Source organism: Lolium rigidum, chromosome 4 (assembly GCF_022539505.1).
Source record: "Lolium rigidum isolate FL_2022 chromosome 4, APGP_CSIRO_Lrig_0.1, whole genome shotgun sequence".
Taxonomy (NCBI): Eukaryota; Viridiplantae; Streptophyta; class Magnoliopsida; order Poales; family Poaceae; genus Lolium; species Lolium rigidum.
Window position 1 is genome coordinate 11,178,832 of NC_061511.1, and position 26,652 is coordinate 11,205,483.

General features: G+C 45.2%; 2 protein-coding genes across 2 annotated transcripts; one reads left to right on the forward strand and one right to left on the reverse strand.

Moving 5' to 3' along the window:
- The first annotated feature begins 9,273 nt into the window (after positions 1 to 9,273).
- Positions 9,274 to 14,335, forward strand: LOC124649475 (GDSL esterase/lipase At1g09390-like). The gene is made up of 5 exons (XM_047189100.1): positions 9,274 to 9,738; positions 12,813 to 12,998; positions 13,098 to 13,252; positions 13,358 to 13,619; positions 13,737 to 14,335. The coding sequence occupies exons 1-5, from the start codon at positions 9,303 to 9,305 to the stop codon at positions 13,985 to 13,987; spliced, it is 1,290 nt and encodes a 429-aa protein (XP_047045056.1). The 5' UTR covers positions 9,274 to 9,302; the 3' UTR covers positions 13,988 to 14,335.
- A 1,130-nt stretch (positions 14,336 to 15,465) lies between these two features.
- On the reverse strand, positions 15,466 to 18,455 carry LOC124708307 (Golgi apparatus membrane protein-like protein ECHIDNA). Its single transcript, XM_047239986.1, has 6 exons — positions 18,277 to 18,455; positions 17,854 to 17,910; positions 17,565 to 17,768; positions 17,432 to 17,491; positions 16,551 to 16,677; positions 15,466 to 15,837 (listed from the first exon to the last, which is right to left on the reverse strand). Exons 1-6 carry the CDS (start codon positions 18,289 to 18,291, stop codon positions 15,740 to 15,742), a joined length of 561 nt encoding a protein of 186 aa, XP_047095942.1. The 5' UTR covers positions 18,292 to 18,455; the 3' UTR covers positions 15,466 to 15,739.
- Positions 18,456 to 26,652: the final 8,197 nt, after the last annotated feature.

Sequence of the window (26,652 nt, forward strand, 5' to 3'; positions counted from 1 at the left end):
TCGTAAGCTTAACGATGTCACCATCAAAAACAAATACCCCTTGCCAAAGATAGAAGACCTGTTTGATCAGTTGACCGGTGCCACTGTGTTCTCTAAGATCGATCTTAGGATCGGCTATCATCAGCTGAAGATCCGTGCCTCGGATATTCCCAAAACTGCCTTCACCACCAGATATGGATTGTATGAGTACAATGTCATGTCGTTTGGATTAACCAATGCCCCAGCTTATTTCATGAACCTCATGAATAAGATTTTCATGAACTTCTTGGATAAGTTTGTCGTTGTTTTCATCGACGACATCCTTATCTATTCCAAAACCGAAGAAGAGCACGAGCAACACCTGGAAGCTGTCCTAGATACACTTCGCGAACATCAGCTGTATGCTAAATTTAGCAAATGTGAGTTTTGGCTGAAAGAAGTAGGATTCCTGGGACATATCTTGTCTGCAGGAGGTATTGCCGTAGATCCCGCCAAGATCAAAACAGTGAAAGAATGGAAAGCCCCAACCACTCAGACTGATGTCCGTGCCTTTCTCGGATTGGCTGGATACTACCATAGGTTTGTTGAAGGATTTTCCAGTATCGCCCGACCAATGACCCAACTGTTGAAGAAGGATAAGAAGTTTGAATGGACGGAGAAGTGTGAGGAAAGTTTCCAGTACATCGAAAACCGGATCGACCACAGCCCCAATCCTAATCATGCCGGATATCACCAAACCCTTTGATGTCTACTGTGATGCGTCCAAGATTTGTCTTGGATGTGTGTTGATGCAGGAAGGCAAGGTGATATCATATCTGTCCCGGCAACTAAAGCAACATGAGGAGAACTATCCCACCCACGACCTCGAACTTGCTGCAGTAGTCTTAGCTTTGAAGGTGTGGCGTCATTACCTCATGGGTAATCGATGCGAGATCTATTCTGATCACAAGAGCCTGAAATACATTTTTACCCAGAAAGAACTAAACATGAGGCAGAGGAGATGGTTAGAGTTGATCAAGGATTATGATATGGAAATCCATTACCACCCCGGCAAAGCCAATGTAGTGGCAGATGCCCTGAGTAGACTGCCGTGTCAGTTAAACTCCATGATAGCATCCGAACAACCCAGTCTACACCAAGAGTTTGAGCAATTCAGAATGGAACTAGTTAGCGAAGGATTCCTAGCCAGCATAGAGCTTCAGCCCACCCTGATTGGTCAGATCAAGGAAGCCCAGAAGGGAAATGCCAGCATTGACGGAATCAAGAACCAGATAGCTGCAGGGAAGGCACCGGGATTCACTATAGATGAAGAAGGGGTTCTTTGGTACAAAGAACGCCTGTGCGTACCATCGGACTCAGAGTTGAAGCAAGTCATTCTGCAGGAAGCCCATGATACCCTTTATTCTATCCACCCCGGCGGTACCAAGATGTATCAGGATTTGAAGGAACAATTCTGGTGGCATGGAATGAAGAGAGAAATTGGAAGTTAAATCGCCAAGTGTGACATCTGTCAGCGAGTCAAGGCAGAACATCAGCGACCCGCAGGACTGCTGCAACCATTGCAGATTCCGGAATGGAAGTGGGACTCAGTAGGAATGGACTTTATCACAGGACTGCCCAAATCCAGCAGAGGAAATGACTCCATCTGGGTAGTCGTCGATAGACTGACCAAAGTAGCCCATTTTATCCCTGGCCAAACCACCTACCAAGGCCCAAAGTTAGCGGAGCTGTATATCTCCCGAATTGTAGCCCTACACGGAACCCCAAAGTCGATAGTGTCAGACAGAGGATCCCAGTTCACCTCAAGATTCTGGCAGAAGGTGCATGAAGGACTCGGAACCCGGCTGAATTTCAGCACCGCCTATCACCCGCAGACTGATGGACAGACTGAAAGAGTCAACCGAGATCTCGGAAGATATGTTGAGAGCTTGTGTACTGGAGTATGGATCCAAGTGGGAAGACTGCCTGCCTTATGCAGAATTCTCATACAACAACAGTTACCAAGCCAGCTTACAGATGGCTCCCTTTGAAGCCTTGTACGGAAGGAAATGCCGTACCCCTCTGAACTGGTCGGAAGTCGGAGAAAGCCAAGTCTTTGGCCCAGATGTTCTTCGAGAAGCCGAAGAGAAAGTACACAAGATCCGCGAGTACCTCAAAACTGCGCAGTCAAGATAGAAGAGCTACGCCGACAAGAGACGCCGAGAGATGACCTTTGAGATCGGAGACTTCGTCTATCTCAAGGTGTCACCCCTCAAGGGAATGCAGAGATTCCAGCTGAAAGGAAAGCTTGCACCCCGATATGTCGGACCATTCAAGGTTCTCAGCCGCAGAGGTGAAGTGTCGTATAAACTGGAACTACCAGAAGAAATGGCGGCTGTGCATGACGTGTTCCACATCTCACTCCTCCGGAAGTGCCTAGAAGTGCCTGAGAAAACAGAAGTATTCAAGAACATCGATCACCGATCGGTGGATATCAACACCGACTTGACATACCGCGAAGTGCCTATCCGCGTACTGGAGGAAGCCTACAGAACCACCCGCACCCGAAGTATCAAGTTTCTGAAGATACAATGGAGCAACCATACCGAAGATGAAGCCACTTGGGAGCGGGAGGAAGACATGAAGAAAGAATACCCAGATCTCTTTAGTACCTAATTTTCTTTTAGATCTCGGGACGAGATCTTTTGTAAGGGGGAAGGGTTTGTAACACCCCAAATTTCACTAAAAGAAAATTAGAATAATTCCAGAGAGCAAAATTTCAAACCAACAAAAACTTTTCTTTTTGCATATAGTATCATGCCTAGGGCTTGTGCATTTGGGTGATATGCCATGATGATTGATAATATGTGTTTGTGCTATGCTCTAAAACCCTAAGTTGATCATGAGAAGATCACCAAAGGAATAAATCAAAAAGAGCAAGAAATCAAATAAAAGAAAAACCCTAAAACCCTCACATATGCCTTATGGCATTTTATTAAATTTTGACCCTAGACCAATTTGGTCTTCACCATTAGTTGAATAATGACACTAAACACTTATTACAACTTTTGGAATCAAAGAATCACAATTCAAATAATTTTCAAATGCAGAACTAGCTCACATAAGATAATGGTCAAAATTGATAATTATAGTCTGATCACTACTTTGAGCCACTGCCATCCAATCTTCTCAAACCAAATCTTGCTAACTCTTTGCACCATTTCAAAGTCAACATCAAGGTGAACATTTTCTGTAAAGATCACCATGCCAAAATCATTCTTGATCATGAGCTATGCTCATCCAAAGTTGCAACTTTGTAACATATGCAACATTCTCCACTTAGCCAATTTTGGCAAAACTTGTAATTAACTTTTCCACCACCACCTCTAATCACCTCTGGTCAAATACAACTTTTATAGACAAATACTTTTCTAATAGATTCACCTTTTGAATTATTTCGAATTTATACAAATTTGCAAATTCCAAATTCGGGCACTATTGGCAACTATTGCAAATAGTGATCAAACCTAACCCTAACCACCCCCTTTGCTCCCTACTGGTTCCCTAGTCCCCTCTCTCACTTAAACCTCCACAGCAACCCTAGGGAGGCAAGCCCTAGCTTGCATGGCATGGCCATGCCGGCCCATGCCGGCCATGCCGTGCCCTCTCTTCTCCCCTTCCTCCATTCTTCTGGCCCTGGTGCCCTGTCTCGCCACCACACCTTCCTACGACGCCCTAGCACCGCCCCAGCCACGGCCGACGACGACGGCCGCCGGCAAACACGCGCCCAGATCGACACGCCCATGCCGCTCGCGTCGCAGATGTGCGCCGTGGACACGCACTGGCCACGTGCCGCGCCACCACCTCACGCTCGCCCTGGCCCCGCTGACTAGCCGTTGAGCATCGCCTCGCCACTTGGACACCGCCAGACACGCGCACTTCCCAGACCCGTGCTCGCCGCCGCCGGGAACGACGACATGATCCCGTGGACGCCGCGCCAGACGTGGACGCAATGCGTCGTCCACAGACGCCGCCCGACCGTGCCGTTGCCCCCTACAGCACCGCCTGGACATGCTGAACAGCACTGCGTCGTCGCCCAGCCCTCTAGCTCGCCGGAGAAGCCGCGCCATGGTCGACCACGCCCCTGCCCCGCAGCACCCTCGCGTTGCTATAAAAGGGGACCTCCCTTGGACATTCCAAGCACACCACCGCACTTGCCACCCTCCACTGCCTCTCCACCACCCCACCATTCCCTCGATTAGCCACCAGAGCTAGCCAATTTCACCGCCGGAGGCCGCCAGTACCGCATCTCGCCGCCGTCGATTGGAGCCATCCCCGGAGCTGCCGCCGGTACCTGGAGCTTCGCCGTCGTCCACAACGTCGTCGAGCACACTGCCTGACCCTAGCTGGAGCCCCGGTGAGCCTCCGACCCCCTACCTGAGCCACCGGCGAGCTCCCTCTCTCGCCGTCGCGACGATGACCCTGAGCCGTTGGATCGTGTTCTGATCCAACGCGCCACAACCCGCGTACCGTTTCGGCCGTTAAGTGCCGCTGACGAGCGGACCCCACCCTGTCAGCGCGCCGCGCGTCTGTGGACCGTGGTTGGGCTAGACTGGGCTGGTTTGGGCCGTTTCGTTTTGAAGCTGGCCCAGTTAGCTTTCCCGCCGGCCTTTTTATTTCAAATTCGTTTTAAACAAATTCAACCAAATTCCAATACTGCCTCTACCTGGAAAAATCAATAGATTTAAATTGGCTAAACCAAATTTAATGAACTTTATGTATTTGGAAAGCTAGTGAAATTATCTACGACATGCCACTGGTCTCATGACCAGATTCGTTGTAGAATTATTTTGATAAAAATAACCAAGCAGGGACTTTTCCCTATTCAAATAATTATTAAAAATCAAATAAAATAGATATTAAGTTAATTCCAACTCTAGTAGCTCACATGTGACTTACACTAATTGATTATGCAATAAAATGGTGTGATCACTTTGCATGATCATGCCCTAGTTTAAGTAGTGGAAAATATGGCTATTTTCTCTAAGTGATATTGTCCAAAAATAGTAGGCAAATCATATGAGGTGTTATACTTCATTTAAATCTTGTCCCAAATGAATTCATGTGATGTTTGTACCTCTGGTCCAAACACTCCTATATGAAATACTTGGAGATTTAAAATATATGTAGGATTATTAAATGGTATGAGGTGGTTTACCTCATTTAAATTGTTTTCTCAATTAATGATCATGAATGGTTGACTTAGGTCAATAGAAACTTCATGAATAATTGTTGAGAAATTAAATCTTAAGAAGATTTCAATGAGAGGAAATTATTCCTCAGGAACTTCATAGAAACTATCATTTACATATATAATGAGAGAAAATTATTTTTCTTCAAACCACACAACCAATGCACCTTAATTATGTTTATGGTATGCCTAGAGTAATTTGTGTGATTATATGTGTTGTTTGGAATAGCCCCTAAATTAGTGAGTGATTATACCTCGTATTCCAATTTAGACGCTAGTACCGGAGAATACCCGGAGGAGGAAGGTTGCTACCCAGAAGAGGAGGAGGAACAGTTTGAGAACTACCAAGGAAAGCTAATATTCTTGCAAGTGCAAAGTTCTACCAAGGACAAGGCACTCTCATCTTTTCTTATGAATCATGAGCCTATCCCAAGTTTTACTACAAGTTTTATTTGCAAGCTTTAATGCTTTGGTTTATCAAAGTACCTTTTGGATTCATGATTCAATGGGGTTAATGTTAGATTAGTACAAGAGTATCAAAGTTAGCCTAGCAGCAAAGCAACATACTTAGCACCCCTCATCTCTAGATGCTAGCGCTAAATTAAAAATGACTACTCTAGATGGGAACATGTGTGGTGAAAGGATGATGATGAAAACTATGAAATGAATTTTGAAGGTGAAGATGACCAAGAGAAGATAGTGATTTTTGATATAAAACTAATATTGGTTTGGATGCGATACCTTTCCAATCCATAAGTACCCCCACAATACCTGATTATGGGTAAGGGCTTAACTAGAAGTTTATGTACCTTAGTATGGGTTCCCTCTGAACACACATCATAGGGGTTATGCCGAGGCTGCCTCCGTTGTTGGGAATGATGTGAACTGAGGTGAATTGTACGGCCAAGCCCTGTGCAGTTCCCAGGATGACGAGTTGGTCATCACTGGGAGGCCAAGCTCATGGGGAGAGGTGCTCATACTAGAGTTTGTAAATGAAAGGTTATGGTTGATAATCCGCGTACCGTGTTACGATGATTCGGGGTTATCCCGACGGATGAAATCAAATATTGTGGCACAAGTGTGCAACCTCTGCAGAGTGTAAACCTATTCGAATAGCCGTGTCCACGGTTACGGACAGTTGGAAAGGCCATACAGTTTCCAGTGTTAGAATCTTAAAAAGGTTGATGATGAATGTTGACTTGGGTTTTGGATCACAACAATGTTGTGGGAATGACACTAATGTTCCCACTTGAGTTAGTTAGCACAGGAATAATTTTTGAGTAAATACTGGCAAATTAAAACTGGCTTTATGCAAAGAAACTAGAGCTTAGCACCCCTTTACTAGAAATGCTAGCACTTACACTAGTATTAGTTTGCGAGTACATAAAGTACTCACGGCTGTGTCCCTGGCTATTCAAATGGCCAGACTATGAAGAGGAGCAGCAGTACGAGGAGGAAGGTCAGCAGGACGTCTACCACAACTAGGAGTCTGCTGACGTCAAGCGTTGGCCTGTGGACTATAGAGTCCCTTTATCTTTACGCTTCCGCTATGAACTTGTGTTTGTTCATTGACCAGTTCGTTGATCAATAGATCAATTATTTGTGTAATATGGATCATGTGATTCCAAGTTGTAAGACTTTATGGTTTGTAATGAATGATGACTGTGATACTTAACTATTATGCCTCGCAACAACAATATTCCTGGGATTGCGATGTATGACATAATAGGCATCCGGACTTAAAAATCCGGGTGTTGACACTATCTCTGAAGGTGAGCCCCCTCTTCAATACGTGATGCTACCTTCTGCACTGTGGCATCACTCTAATACTTCTCCTCTCGGACGACCTTGGTGGCAAGGGAGGGGATGGTGGTATTTGTGTTGCTGCGGTGGTGTCAAGGTGGCGTTGGGGCTCAGTAGTGTATGTGACATCGGCATCATCTCCCAAGATACAGTGTGTTGTCCCCGCCGCTATCTTTGGCTATGAGGATGGCCCTGTTGCGCTCGGCCTAAGTTGCTCGAGCTTCTTCTTCCTCCTTGAGGGGATGATCTTCATCGATCTCGGCGTGGAGGTTATTGCCAGTGCTTCCTCAAGTGGTCTTGTGCCCGGTGGAGGCAATGGCGGCCGCGTCTAGAGATCAAAGATCATCAGTGACGAGCCTGGAGTTAATCGCGTTCTCGCGATTTCTATGGGGTGTTGCTTGCAAAAGTCAAGGACTATGTTGTAATTTGTGTTCTTTTAGAGTCATTCGTGTACTGCTACCACCGATTTGGTGCAGACTCCGGGTCCTTCGGGACCATTACCTGCTAAAAGAACATCTACATTTGTCTCTTCCGAGCGCACATTTTCAGATCGTAATTGGCGTTTCGTAGAATATTTTGGAATTGTCTAACTTATTTGCATAACTGAAAATACCTACACCCTATGTTCACTAGTTCCTCTATTTACTAATTAAATTAATGTAAGATATTTTAGATATTTTAAAGTAGACTAGATGAAATGAATGAACTACAAGCTAAAACGCATCTAGATAAATGAATATATTTATGGAGAAGCTAAAGGATCTTAGTAGTGAAGGAGGGAAGGAAGTAATATACGGAGTGATATGTTCTGAAAAGCTAATTTAGCTTTGCAAATCGCGCTAATAGACATTTTACCATATTGTCTAGAGAGGGGACGAGAAACCCTAGGCTCCTCGCGTCGCGCCCGCGCGTGACCGAGGGCCTCCCCTGGCGGCGCCCCCCTAGCCCTCCTCCCTTCCCCTCCCCTCTCCTCGCCGCCGCCAGAGGCCGTCGCCGGGCAAAGCCCGCGCGGCGGCGGCGGGGCCCCTCTTCTCCCTCGCGCGGAGGTGGCGGCGCGGGCCCCCGCGGCCGGCGAGGGTGTCGTGCTGGCTGGTGGGCGCGACGGCGTGGCCCCTGCGGCGGCGGCGCGGAGACACCACGGGCCGGGCGCGCTCGCGACGGCGGCAGTTCCTCGGAGCGGCCATGGTGGCGGGCGGCGCGAGCTCCGGCCTGGGCGGGCGGAGGAAGACGAGGGCGGCGCGGGAAGGTGCCTGGCGGGGCGTGCGGCGGCGCGGCGCCCGTCCGGCCTGACGCGGTGGATCTCCGGCGTGGTGGGGTGTGGCGGCCTAGAGGGATCTGGCCGCCTCGAGTCCGGGTCGGGGCAGGGGCCCCGGGCCCATTTCGAGCCCGGCCGCGCGCGATCTGCAGATCTCCGGCAGCCATGGGGGCGGCAGGTGGTGTTCCCCGGTTGCGGTGTCGGGGGCGATGGCCGGCCTGCCCCTCGTTCGGCGTTCGGCGGCCTCGATGCGACGCTCCTCCTTTCTCCTTTTCGCCCGGTCGAGTTGGGATGCCGGGGCGGCGGCCCTGGAAGGTGGGAGTCATGTTGGTTGGTGGGCGAGCCAATGACTCTGGTGCTGGCCGGTGACCACGGCCGTGAGGGCGGCGTGGTGGTCGGCGAGTGGAGTGTTGTGGGGTGTAGATGGCGGTGATGTTGCCAAAGGGAAACCTTTGCCCCTTGGGCCACGGCGGCGGCGTCCGCGGACGGCGTTCCCTTGTTGAAGGCGCCGTGAGGCCAATCTCCGTCCCTCTACTTCGTCCGGGTGAAAACCCAAGATCCTCGGATCGGGCGGTGGCGGCACTCCGGTGTCGTGCTCTTCTTGAAGATACCGTCTTGGAGCCCACAGCGCGAAGCTCACCGATGGTTGTGACGGATGTGATTCTTCGGCGATCCTCGGCAAGGCTTGCTCCGTGCCCTCCCCTTGTCGAGCCTTCTTCGGTAGTTCGTGTGGATGTGTGGTGTCGTCCTGTAAGCTGGGTTCAGCACTTTGTATCGTTTTTACCGTTGATGGCTTTGTTAATTCAAAGTTGGGCACTTGAGTGCCTTTTATCTAAAAAAAAATCGCGCTAATATAGATTTCCACCTTCACGTCACTCTCTTGTCGAATTGATCAACTCGCTCCACTAGACCACTAACCCAAGAAGAAGATCCCACCGTATATAAGCATGACCTTTCCACCGCTGTCGAGAGACAGAGAGACCGGGGAAGGAGACCAGCAAGCAGAAGCAAGAAGAAGCTGCAAGGCATCGACCGATGGCCATGGCGGCGGGCGGGCCCAACGGCGGCGGCGGCGGGAAAATGGTCAGCCTGCGGCTGCAGTACTACTGCGTGTTCGCCGCGGTGGGGGTCGCCGTCATCGTGCTCTCCCTCACCTTCCTGTCCCCGTCCGCCATGGGCGCCGTGCGGCAGAACCTCGGCACCGTCGTGGCCAATAGCGGAGCCGGGGAAAGAGCAGCGCGGCAGGCCGTGGCGGCGGTGGTCGCCAAGCCGGAGCCGGAGCCGGAGGCAGAGAAGGTGGAGGAGAAGAAGGAGCCGCCGGTCGTGCTGTTCAACTTCGGCGACTCCAACTCCGACACGGGCGGCGTCGCGGCGGCCGGCGGCATCAACATCATGCCGCCGGAGGGCCGCACCTACTTCGGACACCCCACCGGACGCCTCTCCGACGGCCGCGTCATCATCGACTTCATCTGTGAGTTGCTCAACCACCATATCCATCATCCATCCGCCGGCGGCGCTGCAATTATTAAGCACATCTCGCCGGAGCGAGTCCTCAATTCCAAATACGACATAGTACTTATTAATTATTAGGTGCTCTTCATCAATTCCAAATCACCATATGAACCAGTATAGCTGCATCAGCTAGGCTAATTGCATCATCGCAACGAGTCAAATTTCCCCTCTTACGTCTGAAATCCTTGCCGATTCAACACAAACTTGAGAAACCAAAATTTGGGTGGCTAACCTTCAACTAGTTCAGCAACAGTTGTTAATTGGGTTGGTAGGTGGATGGATGAGTGTTCCCGAGCAGTCAGGTCAACAAGGTCATGTCGCCTTCAACGTGGAAGGGGGGCTAAAAAAATCGGGTGCTGACAGAACGGTGGTTGAGGCAGTAGTCGCAAGCATGTGATGCCTAACAATGGCTGCTTTCTTATTTTTTTGTCCTTCTCATTGCCAATTGGAAAGAAACCTATAGCTTGTAAGTTTGACCTGGTAATTGTACTTGGGTGTGGCTGGCTTGTTCATGACACTTGCTGGATTAGGACAGGACAATTTCATTGCGTGTTTGCGCGAATCAAGTTTTGGTGAAGGCCTGTTCTTGTGGCTTATCTGCCTCTCCCTTCAGTGGAGACAATCAGACAAAGAGGGTGATAGGAGCTGGAGCCATAAAAGGATGGCTAGCTCCCAAAAAAAATTATCGTGGCGCTTAGCGCGTGATTTAGGCGTGATTAGGCATGGGCCAAACCAAACACACCTTTGTGTTAGTATATTGTGAATCCTAAAAAGTGGATTGTGCTAGATCTTAAAACCAATGCAAGCAGGTGTTAATCACAAATTGAGAACCCGGAACAATTCCATTGCGTGTTTCCATGATCCAAGTTTTTCAGAAGACTGTTCTTGTGGCTTGGCTGCTTTTCTCAGTGTGTGGAGACAAAGAAGATTGATAGGAGAAGTAGGTGAATAAGTAACAGTAAGGAAGCTATGAATTATAGAACAGCTTTGTTCAGCATGGCACTTACCGCGTGATTAGGCACGGGCCAAGCCGTCCTTTATGTTTGTATATTTTGCATTCTAAAAGAGTAGGGGATTTATCTTGCAAAAAAAAAAGAGTAGGGGATTGGTTTAGATATTAACCAATGAAAGCAGTTGATATAATAAGTTGAAAGTTAGCTCACCAATCACGAACCATGCAGCTGATAGTTTACTTTTGTGCCCTCTGGTGTGTCAGTTGCTGGGTCAACAGGGTGAAATTGCGATTAAAGACGTGATTAGAACACGGCATATAGCAGTTAGAGTTTGAGCCCACCAACCAAATGGTTTTCTCGTCCCGTTTGTTTTCTTAAATGGTTGTACCACGGCGATGCCACCGTGCAAGGAATCATTCCATTGCAGATCATTCATGTTACATTATGCTAGATTGGTCAGACTTTGTACTACATCTGTAGTGGAAATGGAGTGGGTTATTAAAGAATTGTTTCCGCACACTTATAAGTTTCGATTCAATTTTAGTAATTGCTTAGAAGGGCAATTGGCGCACCATGATCCTATCACGAATGTGTCACCATGTGCTAATTCAAAGTTCTCAGATTCCATCTGTGTGCACATGGAGAGGAGTGCAGACCCATCCATAATGTTATTGCTCCCTGAGATCCATGATATGTAATTCATAAGCTACCAAGTTTTTGGCAAATATAGCAAAATGAATTTATTCCAGTAGCAATGAATTTAGGTAAAGCTATTTATCGACAATGTTATCATAGAAGTTTTAACCTTCAACTAGAATCTCAAGTACAAGAGATAACACACATCTGGATTGTATGACTGAGATGCACATGGTAGTGGGCTTGTGCAATGCCTATTGTTCACTGTGACAGATAACCTTTGGTTGTAACTTGTGCCTGGGCCAAGGTTTAGTTAACAAGCGGTCCGACCCATTTATTTTTCGAGATGTAAATGTGAGGGATAACCGGATAAGGTCTGGAACTAGTCAAGTTTAGGACACACTTGCAGCTCTGGAAACTTTTTTTTTTTTTTGACAATCAATACCACATATATTCATAGTAACAAATAGTACATGGTAGAGATACATGAACTGACTCCAACGATTACAAAATAAAGTCTAAAAGATAGTAACAAATCTTCGAGGTCTTCAATTTCTTTCTTCTTCCAGAACACAATCTTGTACTCTTGTGAAGGCAGACCAAATATACATAACGAACCATAGACCTCGTAGATACCGACGAAAGTTCTCCCATAATTTTTTGAGCCGCAATGCCAAGACTGCGTGCACGCACGCAACCATTAAAGCAGTCATACAACATCGGCAAGAGTACCAACACCAGTATATCAGGAAATAATAACCAACTAGCTTTGTCGTCGTCGATGGAGAGCCGAGAGTACGAATCACCATTGTCGAGGACGTAGCAGCCGGGACAAAAACTGCGAGGATAATCCTCCTCGCGGCAACAACGACAAAAGATCCAAAATCGATGCGGCGAAGCAAGATCCGAAGACCCATACCTAGAAAATTGTGATTGTTCAACACCACCATTGACGCCGGGAAGAAGATCTCGTCGCCGAACGAAAGTCCGAAGATCACTTATTGCATACGATGCCATCTCCATTGAGGGAAAACCAACAAGAAGACGGCTACCAAAATCCTAACATAATCTAATGAAAACAATACTTTTATTCAAAACTCCACGCATAGATCGGGTTCCCCACTCCTCCTGACGCCGGCGAAGCCGACCGGAGGAGGGGGAACCAATCTATGGAGGAGGATGAACTGGAGGCGGCTAGGGTTAGGGCGGCGGCTGAGAGGAGAGACCACGGGAGGAAAAGAATTTTGTCATGTTCTGAATTGACAGAGGTTTTGTTTTAGCTCTGGAAACTTTTTGTTACAATTGCCAGCCATAATCTGGTAACAAAACTTTCAGAACCAAATTACTCGGCGGTGAAACCGCTGATGGAACATTGGCACGTAGATTTCACTGCTAACTGTCTAGTGCTGGAAATTTTACTCATTCCATGATATCATCTTTTCAGGTGCGAGTCTGAACACGCACGAGCTGAACCCATACCTGAAGGGAGTGGGCTCTGACTACAGCAATGGTGTCAACTTCGCCATGGCCGGCTCAACCGTGTCGCATGGCGTTTCTCCCTACTCGCTGAATGTCCAGGTCGACCAGTTTGTCTACTTCAAGCGCAGATCATTGGAGCTATTCGAGCGAGGTTCGCTACCTTCGTCTCGTCAGCTCTGTGCCACCATTAAAATCTGCAAGAGACGGAAGGATGTATCTTAAGATAGTGATCAACGATGTGTTGTTGCAGGACTGAAGGGCCCGGTGAACAAGGAGGGCTTCGAGAATGCGCTGTACATGATGGACATTGGCCACAACGACGTCGCGGGTGTGATGCACACACCATCTGATCAGTGGGACAAGAAGTTAAGAACGATTGTCGGCGAGATCGGAGATGCGATTCGGGTAAATTAAGGGTGCAATTCACTATCTGAAATGTACAGTTGTCAAGTGTAGTGACTAGCAAGTAGTTACACTGACAGAAGCTTTTGTTGGCGCCATTTGTTTTAGATTCTGTACGACAACGGTGCAAGGAAGTTCTGGATACATGGCACAGGAGCCCTTGGCTGCTTACCGGCAATGGTGGCACGGGAGGAGGGTGAACATGACGCGCACGGCTGCCTTGCGAACTACAACCGGGCAGCGCAGGCCTTTAACAAGAAGCTGAGCGACCTCTGCGACGAGGTACGGTTGCGCCGAAAGGACGCCACGGTTGTATACACCGACATGTTCGCCATCAAGTACGGCTTCGTTGCCAACCACACAAAATATGGTATGAACAGCTGCAATTTGAATATCACTTTTAAACTTCAGCTTTCGAAATTCAAAACACTTGCTGAATTCAGAACTGCCATTGATAACAACTCATCTTCTTCCTGTTGTACTTCAGGGATTGAGTGGCCATTAATGGTGTGCTGTGGAAACGGTGGCCCACCTTACAACTTCAACCCAGGAAAGTATGGATGCGGCGATCTCTGCGAACCGGAGGCGAAGGTGTTGAGCTGGGACGGCGTGCACTTCACCGATTTTGGAAGCGGTCTTGCCGCCAAGCATGCTATGAGTGGTGAGTACTCCAAGCCTAGAGTAAAGCTGGCAAGCTTGATCAATGGTGCCTCGAAGAAACCATCATCTGTGTCTTGATGCTCATCGATCAACGAATCATCTGGACCTTACTTACAAAGGAAGAAGGTTACTTGCTAAAAATAAACTTTGGATGAATCATGGATGGGTGGATAATAGTGAAGATGAAGCAAGATGACAACGAACGATGGATAACGAGATTGACAGATCAGTTGCAGCTGATTGTTTCATTGGCTCCTTGTACACAATAGGCGATAGCTCCCTCAGTTGCAATTAAAAAGTTGTTGATTTTTTTGGACTTCTGTAATGTTCAGTATAATTATTTTACATTGTTGGTGTATGTGTACAGACAATGTATGCCAGCTGCAAGCTCCCGCAACTCATGAAAATTGATGTATGATAGTTTTACTTTGCATCTCCAAAAGATAGCAGAACAAGAACATCCAAAGTTGTCCGTGACTCAAAAAAATAAAAATCTACACTCAAGTCATGATTCAGGAATGTTCCATCATTGCAACCAAAATTTGCCGCAGGTAACAAATTTTGGTGAGCATATGCAACATTTCAACCGCGAAGATAAAAACAATGCAAAAAAGACATGCCAGCGTCTCAAATACGCATATGCAACAAAAACAAAATTCTTATGTAGCAAATCACGATCTGTTCGCAATAGACATTGAAACCAAACATAGATCCACAACATATAAGCCTGTAATATGTCAAAAGAGCCTGTAATACTGTGAAGTAAAGTAACGCGTCCAACACTTACACATGCGCAATATTAACACAAAGAATTTGCAGTAGACAATATATAAGCCTGTAATATGTCAAAAGAGCTAAACAATAATACAAAAAATACCAACACGGTTTTATTGACCACCAACATTTTTGGGCCCTAGCATACCCTGCAGTCCCGACAACTTTCTGATCTCAATAGCACATCAAACAATGGTGCCACACTTCATTTCATGCTCTGTCATGGCTCCATGAGCAAGGATAGTGGCACTCATGAGATTCTAAGGAGAAAATCCATGTGGGGGAGTAATTTTTTTTACAATATTTGGAGAACTGATGGACAAGAGGGTACATCAACATGGATAAGTGGAACCTGAGATCTATGGGAGACAAAAGGAGGAATGTACGGGAGGAGACGGTGGGGAAAAGGAAGAGATGGGGAGCGAGCAGCTACAACACCGTCAGAAGAACTGCCCAGCAAGCAAAAAAGAGAGCAATGTTTTCACACGGAGGCCCACTAATCCAATCAACGGAGTGGGGTTGGGTGGACAGGATCAGCTCCCTTTAAAGAATCATCATGTGAATTAGAGTGGCCCTTCAAATCTCCAATTCGTTGTTCACTCATGATTTCCTTTTCCTTTTTGAGTTGTGAGTTGTGATGTTTTGTTGCCACTTCGTTATCTTTTCTATTCAATCGTGTACACTATTACTATTCTAGATATCCCTGGAAAAAAATATATGTTATGGATTGAGTCATGTGCATATAATTAAGGACAAGAAAATTTCATGCCATTAACTAAGTATTAGTATCAACAACAGACACTTTTGCATTTGACAACGTCCAGGCTAGAGTACAAGAAATGCAGAAAGTATGCTCTTTAGGGCATGAGACAAGTGTGCAATTCATCTAGGGCTAAACGGTACGTTGTTTCGGTCATTGTGTCACTCCAATCAAAATTGACCTATATGGTGTATAAGTCAAAAAATCATATGAAAACAGGATATCACAAGCTGATATTCTTCTGACAGATTGTACACTGTTGTATGTAACATTTGGGCCTCTGCGGAACCAGAACTTCAGATACCAAATGCTGATTGTAGGGATGATGTGATGCGGGATGTGATGGCGTTTTGAGCAGAGTTTTCAACAAAAGCCCGGATGTTCTTCTTGGCATCTGTAATATAAAAATGTCAGCAACCGAATGTGTCAGGTTTGACAGGCACAAGACATGTCTGTAATAAAATCATAGTAACAAGCTTCAACATTGCACGCAGAAATACAAACACGTAACAGCTATCTATATGACATAAAACACCAAAGCAGAGCTCATAAAGTAAATAAGGAAAAGCAAAGTGGTATGACATAGGTATAAATGAAGGTTCAATGGTCTAGAAAATAGTATTTCATGATATTATGTTGATGTACATATGCCAAGAAACTTTCTGACAGTAAATCCAAGAAGGTGAACTGACTAGCTCGATGATGAAAAGCAAGAAAGAGAGGCTAGCAAATGTACTGAACTCATACAAAACTGATATTACATTTTTTTTCATCTAAGATGCTTTACTTCCAGATTCCAATATATAATGGTGCTTACTTGCTTATCAGAACAATAAGCGGTTAATGAAAAGATGGGAGGGCAATGCACAATGCAGTACAAAAACAACTTCCCCCAGTCAAGACATGCTGAGTAAAGGTGCGTATGGTTTGTGCCCGAGATTGCCCCTACCAAACTTGGCTACCCAAAATTTTGGTTGATGTTTTGCTTGCCCATGAGTTGGCTAGATAAATGAACTAGACTTAATATAAGAGCATTGGCATGCCAAAAAGTTTACAAGGTTACTCTTTGGTCACAATCCAAACAATACACTAAGTACACAACCATACCTTTGTTGCATTTGGTGAACCCCACAATGTTTGCAATGCTTAGAGTCATACAAACTCCAACCACTAGAAGGTAATCAGCCTCAAGTCTAATGAGTGAAAATACTCCAAGAATGATCCATGCAGCAGCCTGAAACATGGAGTAGCTGTAATATATTCTCTATACTTTAAAGAGAACTACGAGACTCTAATATGAATTACTGTTACACTAATTGGTAAGACCGTAAAATGTAGTGAAGGGATAAAACGAAAACTTCCATGGATTGCTTTGGAGTATTGACACATAGACTCGGGTATTTACATCTTATTACATGATAATCCTCCCAGAGCAATACTATGACAACGGCTGTAACTTAGTGCTGATCACAGTACATCAATGCCGTTGGGGAAAATAACTGAACTGGCAGATCGGCCAAATAAAAAGGTATACACGAGGTTCACATTTGCGTGCTAGTGGTACACGGATTGTTGATTTAGTATCATAAGGTACAATCCCATTAGGACTGCAGTTTATTTATTTTTGCAGTAAGAGTACAATGACACACAGTCAGCCCAAGGGAAGACTGAAAACGAACAAATAACATAGAAGCAGAAAATGAAGATATTATCTACATACTTAATCATTATCTAGGACATCTATACGGACGCCTTGTTTCTCCTCTTTCAAATTAAATCGAATAAGGAATATACTAGAAACATGTTAGTAAACTGTGATGACCTTTTATCTTAAGTCTAGGAGTAAGACCAACTGCTTAGTTCATGTTGATATAAATTGCGAACACAATCTTCAACATCAAATTATTATAGTTCTCAATAGAGGACTATTCATCCAACTCATGCATCTACTCTATTAAACGCTCACTGAAAGATAGTGCATCACTTACGTTCAAGTAAATAGTCCACCAGAACAGCCACGAGTCCTTTTTGTTCATCCGGGCAAGAGACTGCAAGGAAACACTGTGGTCACCATTTTACCACCCAAACAGTAGCAGAAAGACTAAACAAGCACAAACAAACCTCCCCATCGAGGCACTCGAACTTCCAGATGCTATTGCCCTCGTCGTCAATCTCATTCCACCACCGCAGCCCGACGAGTATCCTGCCGCTCACGTTCTTCACCACCCAGAAGTCGAGCGCCGCGAGGAGCACGGTGACGACGAAGATGATGACGAAGCTCTTCACGAAGAGGGAGAACAGGATGTAGAACGCCAATGCCGCCGCCTTTTGCAGATACACGCAAAAATAAGCATCCAATGCAGGCACGGTGCACAGGTGAGTTCCATGGGATGGGAGAAGAAACTGATACCTTGAAGAGAACATGGAAGAGGCACGTTATTGGGTTGGCGTAATTCTCGCTGACCACCTGCGACAACATTCATGTCATCATTCGTTCAGACACATTGTATCGATCAGATCCTAACTGAGCAGAAGATTAAGCTCTGTGGGTTCAACAGCGGTAATCTACAGGATCTAATTCAATTAGTAGAAGAAACCAAATCTTGATCCACACCAAGCCCAGATCTCACGCGGTCAATTTATCTCGCGTGTCAGCAATCGAGGTTCAGGTATTGTTCCGCAAGAAACCTCCTGAGCAGATCCGACGCGGGACTGATGAACCCCGATCAAAGAAACCGGTAGATCTGGGGCAAGTTCTCCCTTCCTACTCGAGGCATGAGACGACGAACAAGACGATGGAAGAGGTGGGTGAAATGGGGGAGGAGGCAATCACCTGGGGCCGATCCATGGATCCTTGGCGTCGCTCCCCTCCGCCGCCGAGGACCTCGCTCTGTCGCCTCTTCCCTTGGGTGCTAAGGATACCCCAGCTTTGGAGAGCTTTGGGTTTTCCCTTCGTTGTTTCCTTGGCGCGGTCGCGCACTGACTCTGCTCTGGGGAAGAGAGAGAGATCGGGAACTGGAGCGGGTTTCTTCGACCTTTTACTACTTGGAGAATAACGAAAAACTCTAACCATCTTGGCTTATACTGGCTCTTCCAGTATAATCGACTGTTCTAGTTTGTATTAAATCAAAATGCTTTCAAATTTGACTAAATAAGTAAAAACAAATGTATTCACAGCACAAATTGTAGCAAGCACACTTAGCTTTGCAAGGAAAGGGTTTGTATTCAATACCGCCATTATTCTCAGGGTTAAAAAAGGCATTTTTTTCTGTTTTGAATTGAGAAGGTGAGGAGAAGGGAGTTGGAATGAAACTATCAAAAGGAGGAAAAATAACCCTCATTCAAGCCATTCAGAGGGGGACTTAGACCCGATGAACTGGGATATATAAGCTTCTTCTTGCAACTGGATTGAGTTACACTGCAACGTTACTTCTTGTTGGATCTAGGTCGCAATATCAAGTTGCTTTCTTGCAGCACCGGAACACCAATATTGTTTTATTACACTATAATTATACTGGTGTGCTAATTCTCAACTGATGGTGAGTTGAGTTAAAGCTCATTACCGTCGTATTTGCAACACGATTCACACGTGTTAGAATTATAACTGGAGATGTAACTTAATTTTTTCAGTTGTAGGTGGGTCGCAACTTAGATCTTTCAGTTGCAAGGTTGTAACTGAGTTTTTAAGTTGCAAGTGGTTTGTATAGTACAAAATCCTAAATAACATCACTTCACTGAGAATTAGCCACACTCTAATTATACAATAGATTTTGGTCTTACATAGATTTGACATTGTGGATTCTAATATAATTTCTTACACCTTTGGTCAAAATTAGATGTAACTAAGGACAAACCTAAATCTAGAACATCACTACAACTCTACAAGTGATCCCATAAATAATGTGCCCCGCTGCGATCTTTCCCCCTTGTATTTATTATGTTCCCTCCCAATGATGCATGCCCGTCTTTGTCAACAAACTAATGGCAGGTGTACTCATGTGTATAGTCTCAAAAGTAATGGTTTAACCAGGTATATAGGCTTAATTTGATGTTGAAGAATGACTTGCTACATGATTAGAAATACTTCCTCCGATTCAAATTAATTGATTTGTTTTTGTATAGTATGGATGTATTTATACGTGTTTGTTGACTAGTTATATCTATATCTAAAATAAAGTTAACTCAATTAGTATGAATCGGAGGGAGTAATTGTTTAGTCATTTTAGAAAATAAATTTTTTTAGTCTTTTACGCATAGCATATAGCATAAGACAAGTTGTGTTATAAAGAGGGGTACGATGCCTTAGGGTGTGTTCGGTTTGGGGATGGGGTGGAATGGAATGGAACCATTCCATTCCACTGTCACGGAACCGTCCCATCACTGTGTTCGGTTTGGACAAAAAAATTGTCACGGAACGGTTCCATCCCTGTGTTCGGTTTTGGAATGGGATGAGAATGGAATGGAATGAGTGAGATAATCACCTGATTAATTATTCTAAACTGGACTAATTATTTGCTAAACTTGATTAAGTAGTGTTAACTTGATTAATTATTGCTAAACTTAGTTAATTATTGCTAAACTTAATTAATCAGCGTGTGACAGTCACCCGTTCCACCTCGTCCGGCCGAATCGGAGGAACCACTTCATTTCGGATCTAGAGGGAATATTCCATTTGGAGAAACCACTTCATTCCATTCCAGTTTGCAACCGAACGCAGGAACGGGCTCTGGGTGCGGAACGGTTCCATTCCGTTCCACCCCATCCCCAAACCGAACACACCCTTAGTTGTTGGTGGATAAATCTTGTTGGTGATTAGTTAGCATCCAATCTATGTATCCAGTATATTTCTTTTAAATTGAGACATGGATTTTTTGTTTCATAGTGGTACCTGGTTTGTGTTGGATTATAGGGATGTAGTCCAGGAAGTCACCCATATAAGTAAGTGAGAAGAGAAGAGCTCACACGCACTCCTCTTCCTCCGCCGCCGCCTCTCAGCTTGCCAAGCATCACACGCACACACACGCGTCACATCTCGTGAATCGAGTTCAAGTTAGAAACCTCTTTTGTGGAAGCCTAAATTTTTTCTTGGTGCATGTGTCGGTGTGCGTTTGCATGCTCGTCACGTGTCCCTGGCTTCTACGCGTGGCGATTTGGTCGGCGCTCCCTTCCCAGGCTATACCATGAGACAGAAAAAATCTAGAGAATACTACTCTCTTTCTCTCTCTCTCCCGCATCTCGTTCCTTCGTTGTGCCGCTCTCTAGTTTTCTCCATCCCGCCGACTACGTGCACGGTCGTTCAGGAGAGCAGGCCTCCGAAACCCTATCCATCGAGATCCTGCACCGGGAGGCTGGTGATAAAGTTTTTGGGGAGCGTCTCGGCACGACTGCTCGATGCGGTTCGAGTTCCTTCTCGTTGGTTCGTCTGCTTTCTCGATAGATCTGGCTACTACGGCAACAACATGGGAGACATCAACAATGGTCATGGTGATGCTTATAATGGAGCGACCTTCCCGATCCCGATGTATGTGCTTCTCATCTCAAATCGTGTGCTACTACTTGTTCCATATTTTAATTTGTTGCATGTGCTTAGACTGATGTGTATGGTTAAGTCTGATAGTGTCTTTGTGATGTTGCTTTTGGTAATTAAACTCACTCGGAAATTTCCTAATAATCTAACAACTCAAAAACCTTATATGCTTAGGCAATTTTCACCGTATGGTTTTGCTGCTGCGCTCAAACCAAGCTTGTTTACGGGTTCTCATTTCAAGAGATGTGAGACTAAGACCCTCTTGTGGCTCACTTCTATGGGCATGCACCGAGTTGCGGAAGGTACTCTCCGAGGTCCGCTTACTCCTGGTGAGGATAAAGCGTTCAGGGAGGCCACCGTAGTCTTTGTGGGTACCGTCCTAAGTGTGCTTGGAAACAAGTTTGTTGATGCTTATCTGCACATTCAAAATGGAAAGGAACTGTGAAATGCACTGGACGCTAAGTTCGGTGTTGCCGATGCTGGATGTGAATTGTATGCTATGGAGCAGTTCAATGATTATATGATGGTTGAGAACCGTTCTTTAGTTGCACAAGCTCATGAGATACAGATCATGCCAAAGGAACTCGAGCTGCTCAAGTGTGTGCTACCAGACAAGTTTGTCGCGGGATGCATTGCCGCTAAGTTTTACTCTTCATGGAGGAACTTTTCCACTTCTATGAAACATCTGAGGCATGAGTTCTCTGTTGAAATATCATTGGCTCTCTAGATGTTGAGGAGAAGGCAAGAGCAAAAGGCAAAAACCCGGAGTAACCGAGGGATGTTCTACTACCAATATGGTGCAGAAAAATACCCACAACTCCAAGGGAGAGAACAATGGAGTCTCCTAGACTACCAACTTCAAGAAGAAGGGAAAACGGAGAAGAACGACATGTGCTAGGTTTGTGGCGAGACTAGCCATTGGGATCGTCGTTGCCCACAATGCAAAGGGAAGAAAGGTCAAGCTGGTCCAGATTCTAATCTTGTGAACATGGTCATTGGCAACATATATGAAGGAACTTCAGGGTACGGTAATTTATTACCTGTTGTTCTTTTGGTGTCCCAGCCCACAGAATGGCGGGTTGATATGGGTGCTAATGTTCATGTGTGTTCTAACATCTCCATTTTTACCTCTTATTAGGCCCAAGGTTCCTCCATCATGATGTGGAATGAGTTACATGATACTGTTCTTGGTGTTGGTACGGTAGATCTGAAGTTTACTTCGGGCAAGATCGTGAAATTGAGGAGCATGTTGCATGTCCTTTCTATCAAGAAGAATCTTTTTAGTGTCTCCTGTCTTCTGAAAGATTGGTTTAAATTGGTGTTTGAATCTATTTTTTGTATTGTCTAGGTATGGAACTTTTGTTGGAAATGGCTATGAATATGAAGGCATGTTTCGCTTCTCTTCGGAAGACTTTTGTGATAATTTTTTGAACCATGTAAGCACTAGTGTTAATGAGACTAATGTTTGGCATTCACGACTTTGTCATGCTAATTTGGATTGTATGACGCGGCTTGTTGATATGAGTTTAATTACGAAATTCACCTTTGTCAAATGCTCTAAGTGCCATGCTTGTGTGCAAGCAAAGCAATCTCTGAAGCCTCACAAGCCCGCAAAGTAAAGAAACTTAGCACCATTATTGTAGCTCATACATTCAGATCTATGTGAGATGAATGGTGAGTTGAGAAGAGGTGGAAAGAAATATTTCAGACTTTGATTGATGATTTCACTAGGTATTGTTATGTGTATCTGATACGTCTCCAACGTATCTATAATTTCTTATGTTCCATGCTAGTTTTATGACAATACCTACATGTTTTGTTCACACTTTATGATGTTTTGATGCATTTTCCGGCACTAACCTATTAACAAGATGCCGAAGCGCCGGTTCCTCGTTCTACGCTGTTTTTGGTTTCGGAAATCCTACACAGGAAATATTCTCGGAATTGGACGAAACAAAAGCCCACGGTCTTATTTTTCCACGGAGTTTCCAGAAGACCGAAGAGGATACGAAGTGGGGCCACGAGGAGCCGCCACCATAGGGCGGCGCGGCCAGCATGGGGCCCGCGCCACCCTATGGGGTGGGCCCCTCGAGCCTCCTCCGACTCTGCCCTTCCGCCTACTTAAACTCTCCGTCGCGAAAACCCTAGTACCGAGAGCCACGATACGGAAAAAGTTTCAGAGACGCCGCCGCCAATCCCATCTCGGGGAATTCAGGAGATCGCCTCCGGCACCCTGCCGGAGAGGGGAATCATCACCGGAGGGCTCTACATCACCATGCCCGCCTCCGGACTGATGCGTGAGTAGTTCATCCTTGGACTATGGGTCCATAGCAGTAGCTAGATGGTTGTCTTCTCCTCTTGTGCTATCATGTTTAGATCTTGTGAGCTGCCTAACATGATCAAGATCATCTATTTGTAATGCTACATGTTGTGTTTGGTGGGATCCGATGAATATGGAATACTATGTCAAGTTGATTATTGATCTATCATATATGTGTTGTTTATGTTCTTGCATGCTCTCCGTTGCTAGTAGAGGCTAATGTCTACGTGTGCTTCTATTCTTGTAGACAGTGTTGGGGCTCCAAGAGCAGAGGTTTGTAGAACAGCAGCAAGTTTCCCTTAAGTGAATCACCCAAGGTTTATCGAACTCAGGGAGGTAGAGGTCAAAGATAGTCCTCTCAAGCAACCCTGCAATTAAGATACAAGAAGTTTCTTGTGTCCCCAACACACCTAATACACTTGTCAGATGTATAGGTGCACTAGTTCGGCGAAGAGATAGTAAAACACAGGTGGTATAGATGGTGGTAATATTGCAGGAAGTAAAGATACAGTAAAACAGTAAACAAGCGATGTTTGCAATATTTGGAAACAAGGCCTAGGGATCATACTTTCACTAGTGGACACTCTCAACATTGATCACATAACAAATAAATAACTTCTCCTCACTTGTGCTACATACACTCTCTTGTTTGATAACAAACACCATTCATTGTGTAGGGCTACAAGAGCTCTCCCAAGCCGGAGTTAACAAGCTCCACAACATTCGGAATTCATATTTAAGTAACATCTAGAGTGCATAATAGACCGTTGCAATTTAGACCGAGTACTAACATAGCATACACACTGTCAACAATAGCTATGAAAGGGGGAATAGATCGCATCAATACTATCATAGTAATAGTTAACTTCATAATCTACAAGAGATTACAATCATAACCTACGCCAAGTACTACATGATGCACACACTCGTCAACATTACATCATGGAGGAGGAATAGACTACTTTAATAACATCACTAGAGTAGCACATAGATTACTAGTGATACAAAGCTCATCATATGGATCTCAATCATGTAAGGCAGCTCATGAGATCATTGTATTGAGGTACATGAGAGAGAGATTAACCACATAGCTACCGGTAGAGCCCTCGGCCGTCGGGGAGAACTTCTCCCTCCTCATCATGGGAGACAGCGACGGCGATGAAGATGGCGGTGGTGTCGATGGAGATGACTCCGGGGGCAATTCCCCGTCCCGGCAGCGTGCCGGAACAGAGACTTCTGTCCCCCCGAAACGGAGTTTCACGATGGTGGCGGCGCCCCTGGAGTCTTTCTGCAGTTTCGTCAATTGGTGTCGAGTTTTTAGGTCACGAGGAGTTATATAGGCGAAGAGGGGGAGTCGGAGGGGCTGGGGGCTCCCTCCCCATAGGCTGGCGCGACCAGGGGGCCACCCGCGCCGCCTTATGGTGTGGGCCCCCTGCTGCCCTTCCTCGTCTCCCCTTCGGACTTCTGGAACCTTCCGTGAATTATAATATCGTGGGCTTTTGTTTCGTCCAATTCCGAGAATATTGCCCGAACAGCCTTTCTGGAACCAAAAACAGAAGAAAACAGGAACTGGCACTTCGGCATCTTGTTAATAGGTTAGTTCCGGAAAATGCATAAAAACATCATAAAGTGTGAACAAAACATGTAGGTTGTCAACACCCGGGTTTTTAAGTCCAGATGCCTATTATGTCGTACATCGCAATCCCAGGAAGATTGTTGTTGCGAGACATAACAGTTGAATACCATAGAGTCATTATTTATTACAACACATAATGTCTTACATCCTTAGATCACATGATCCAAATTTACACAAATAGTTGATCTAAATGATCAACGAACACAAATAAGTAGCGGAAGCGTCGTAGTAGGTGGAACTATCTATCCACAGGCCAACGCTTGACGTTAGAAGCATCCTAGTTCTGGTAGACGTCTTGCTGACCGTCATCCTCATAGTGTTGCTCCTCTTCATAGTCTGGCATTGGAATAGCCAGGGACACAGTCATGAGTACTTAAGTACTCGCAAACTAATACTAATGTAAGTCATTACCAATTTTAGAGGTTGCTAAGCTCTAGGTTTATTTGCATCAAGCTAAGTTTAGTTCATAAACATTTAGTAAAGATGCTTGAATCTCTAGACTAACTCAAGTGGGAACATTAGTGTCATTCCCACAACATCAGTTGTGTTTTCAAAATTCAAGTCACCATTCAAATTCACCATTCCTTTTTAAGACAAGTTCTGACAACGGAACAGTATGGCCTTTCCAATCGTCCGTAACCGTGGACACGGCTATTCGAATAGGTTTAACACTCTGAAGAGGTTGTACTCTTGTGCCACAACTTTTGATTACATCCGTCGGGATAACCCCGAAGCATCATAACTCAGTACGCGGATCATCAACCATAACCTTTCACTTAAATAACCTAGTATAGGCACCTCTCCCCATGAGCTTGGCCTCCCGGTGAAAACAAACCGTCAACCCGGGAACTGCACAGGGCTTGGGTCGTACATTCACCTCATATTCACATCATTTCACTTTCAGCGGAGGCAGCCTCGGCATAACCCCTATGATGCTTGTTTAGAGGGAACCCATACTAAACTACATAAGTTTCTAGTTAAGCCCTACCCATAATCAGGTATTGTGGGGGTACTTGTATAATTGGAAGGGTATCGCATCCGAACCCAATCATCAGTTTTCACAAATTTTCACCAAGTCATTCAAGTCACATTCACTTTCAAATTCTTTCAAAGTCATTTCATTTCACCTTGTTCCCATCTAGAGTAGTCAATTTTATTTATTTAGAAATAGCATCTAGTCATGAGGGAGTGCTATCTAGCTTTATTTGCTTATGCTAACCTTGATACTCTTGTTCTATTCTAGACCAAGTGAATCATGAAAAAGGTAAACTTTGAAATACAATAAGTAAAAAATAATAGTACGGTAAAACATGGGATAGGATCCTTAAGCATAAAGTAAATGTGATGGTGCCTTGCTCATGAAGAGCTTTGCATTAAGGTGGCTTGCAAGAGTATTAGCTTGCCTTGGTTGGGATAGGAGCCAAAGTTTTACTCCTCCTCTTGGGTGTAGCCTTCCTCTTCCAGGTATTCCTCGAGACTAGCGTCTATATACGAATACAAGGTATAATGATCACCACACAAACTTAAGTGCTAAGCTAAACACACCAAGGATTCACACAAGCCTAAGCTAGCATCACAATTTGATCTTCATGGTGATTGACTTAATTTTATGTTAAAGAAAAATAATTTCCTCTCATTATAAATATTGATTATCATTTCTATTTATTTCTTTGGAGAAATAATTTCCTCTTATTGAATCTTATTAAGATTTAATCTCTTCAAATAA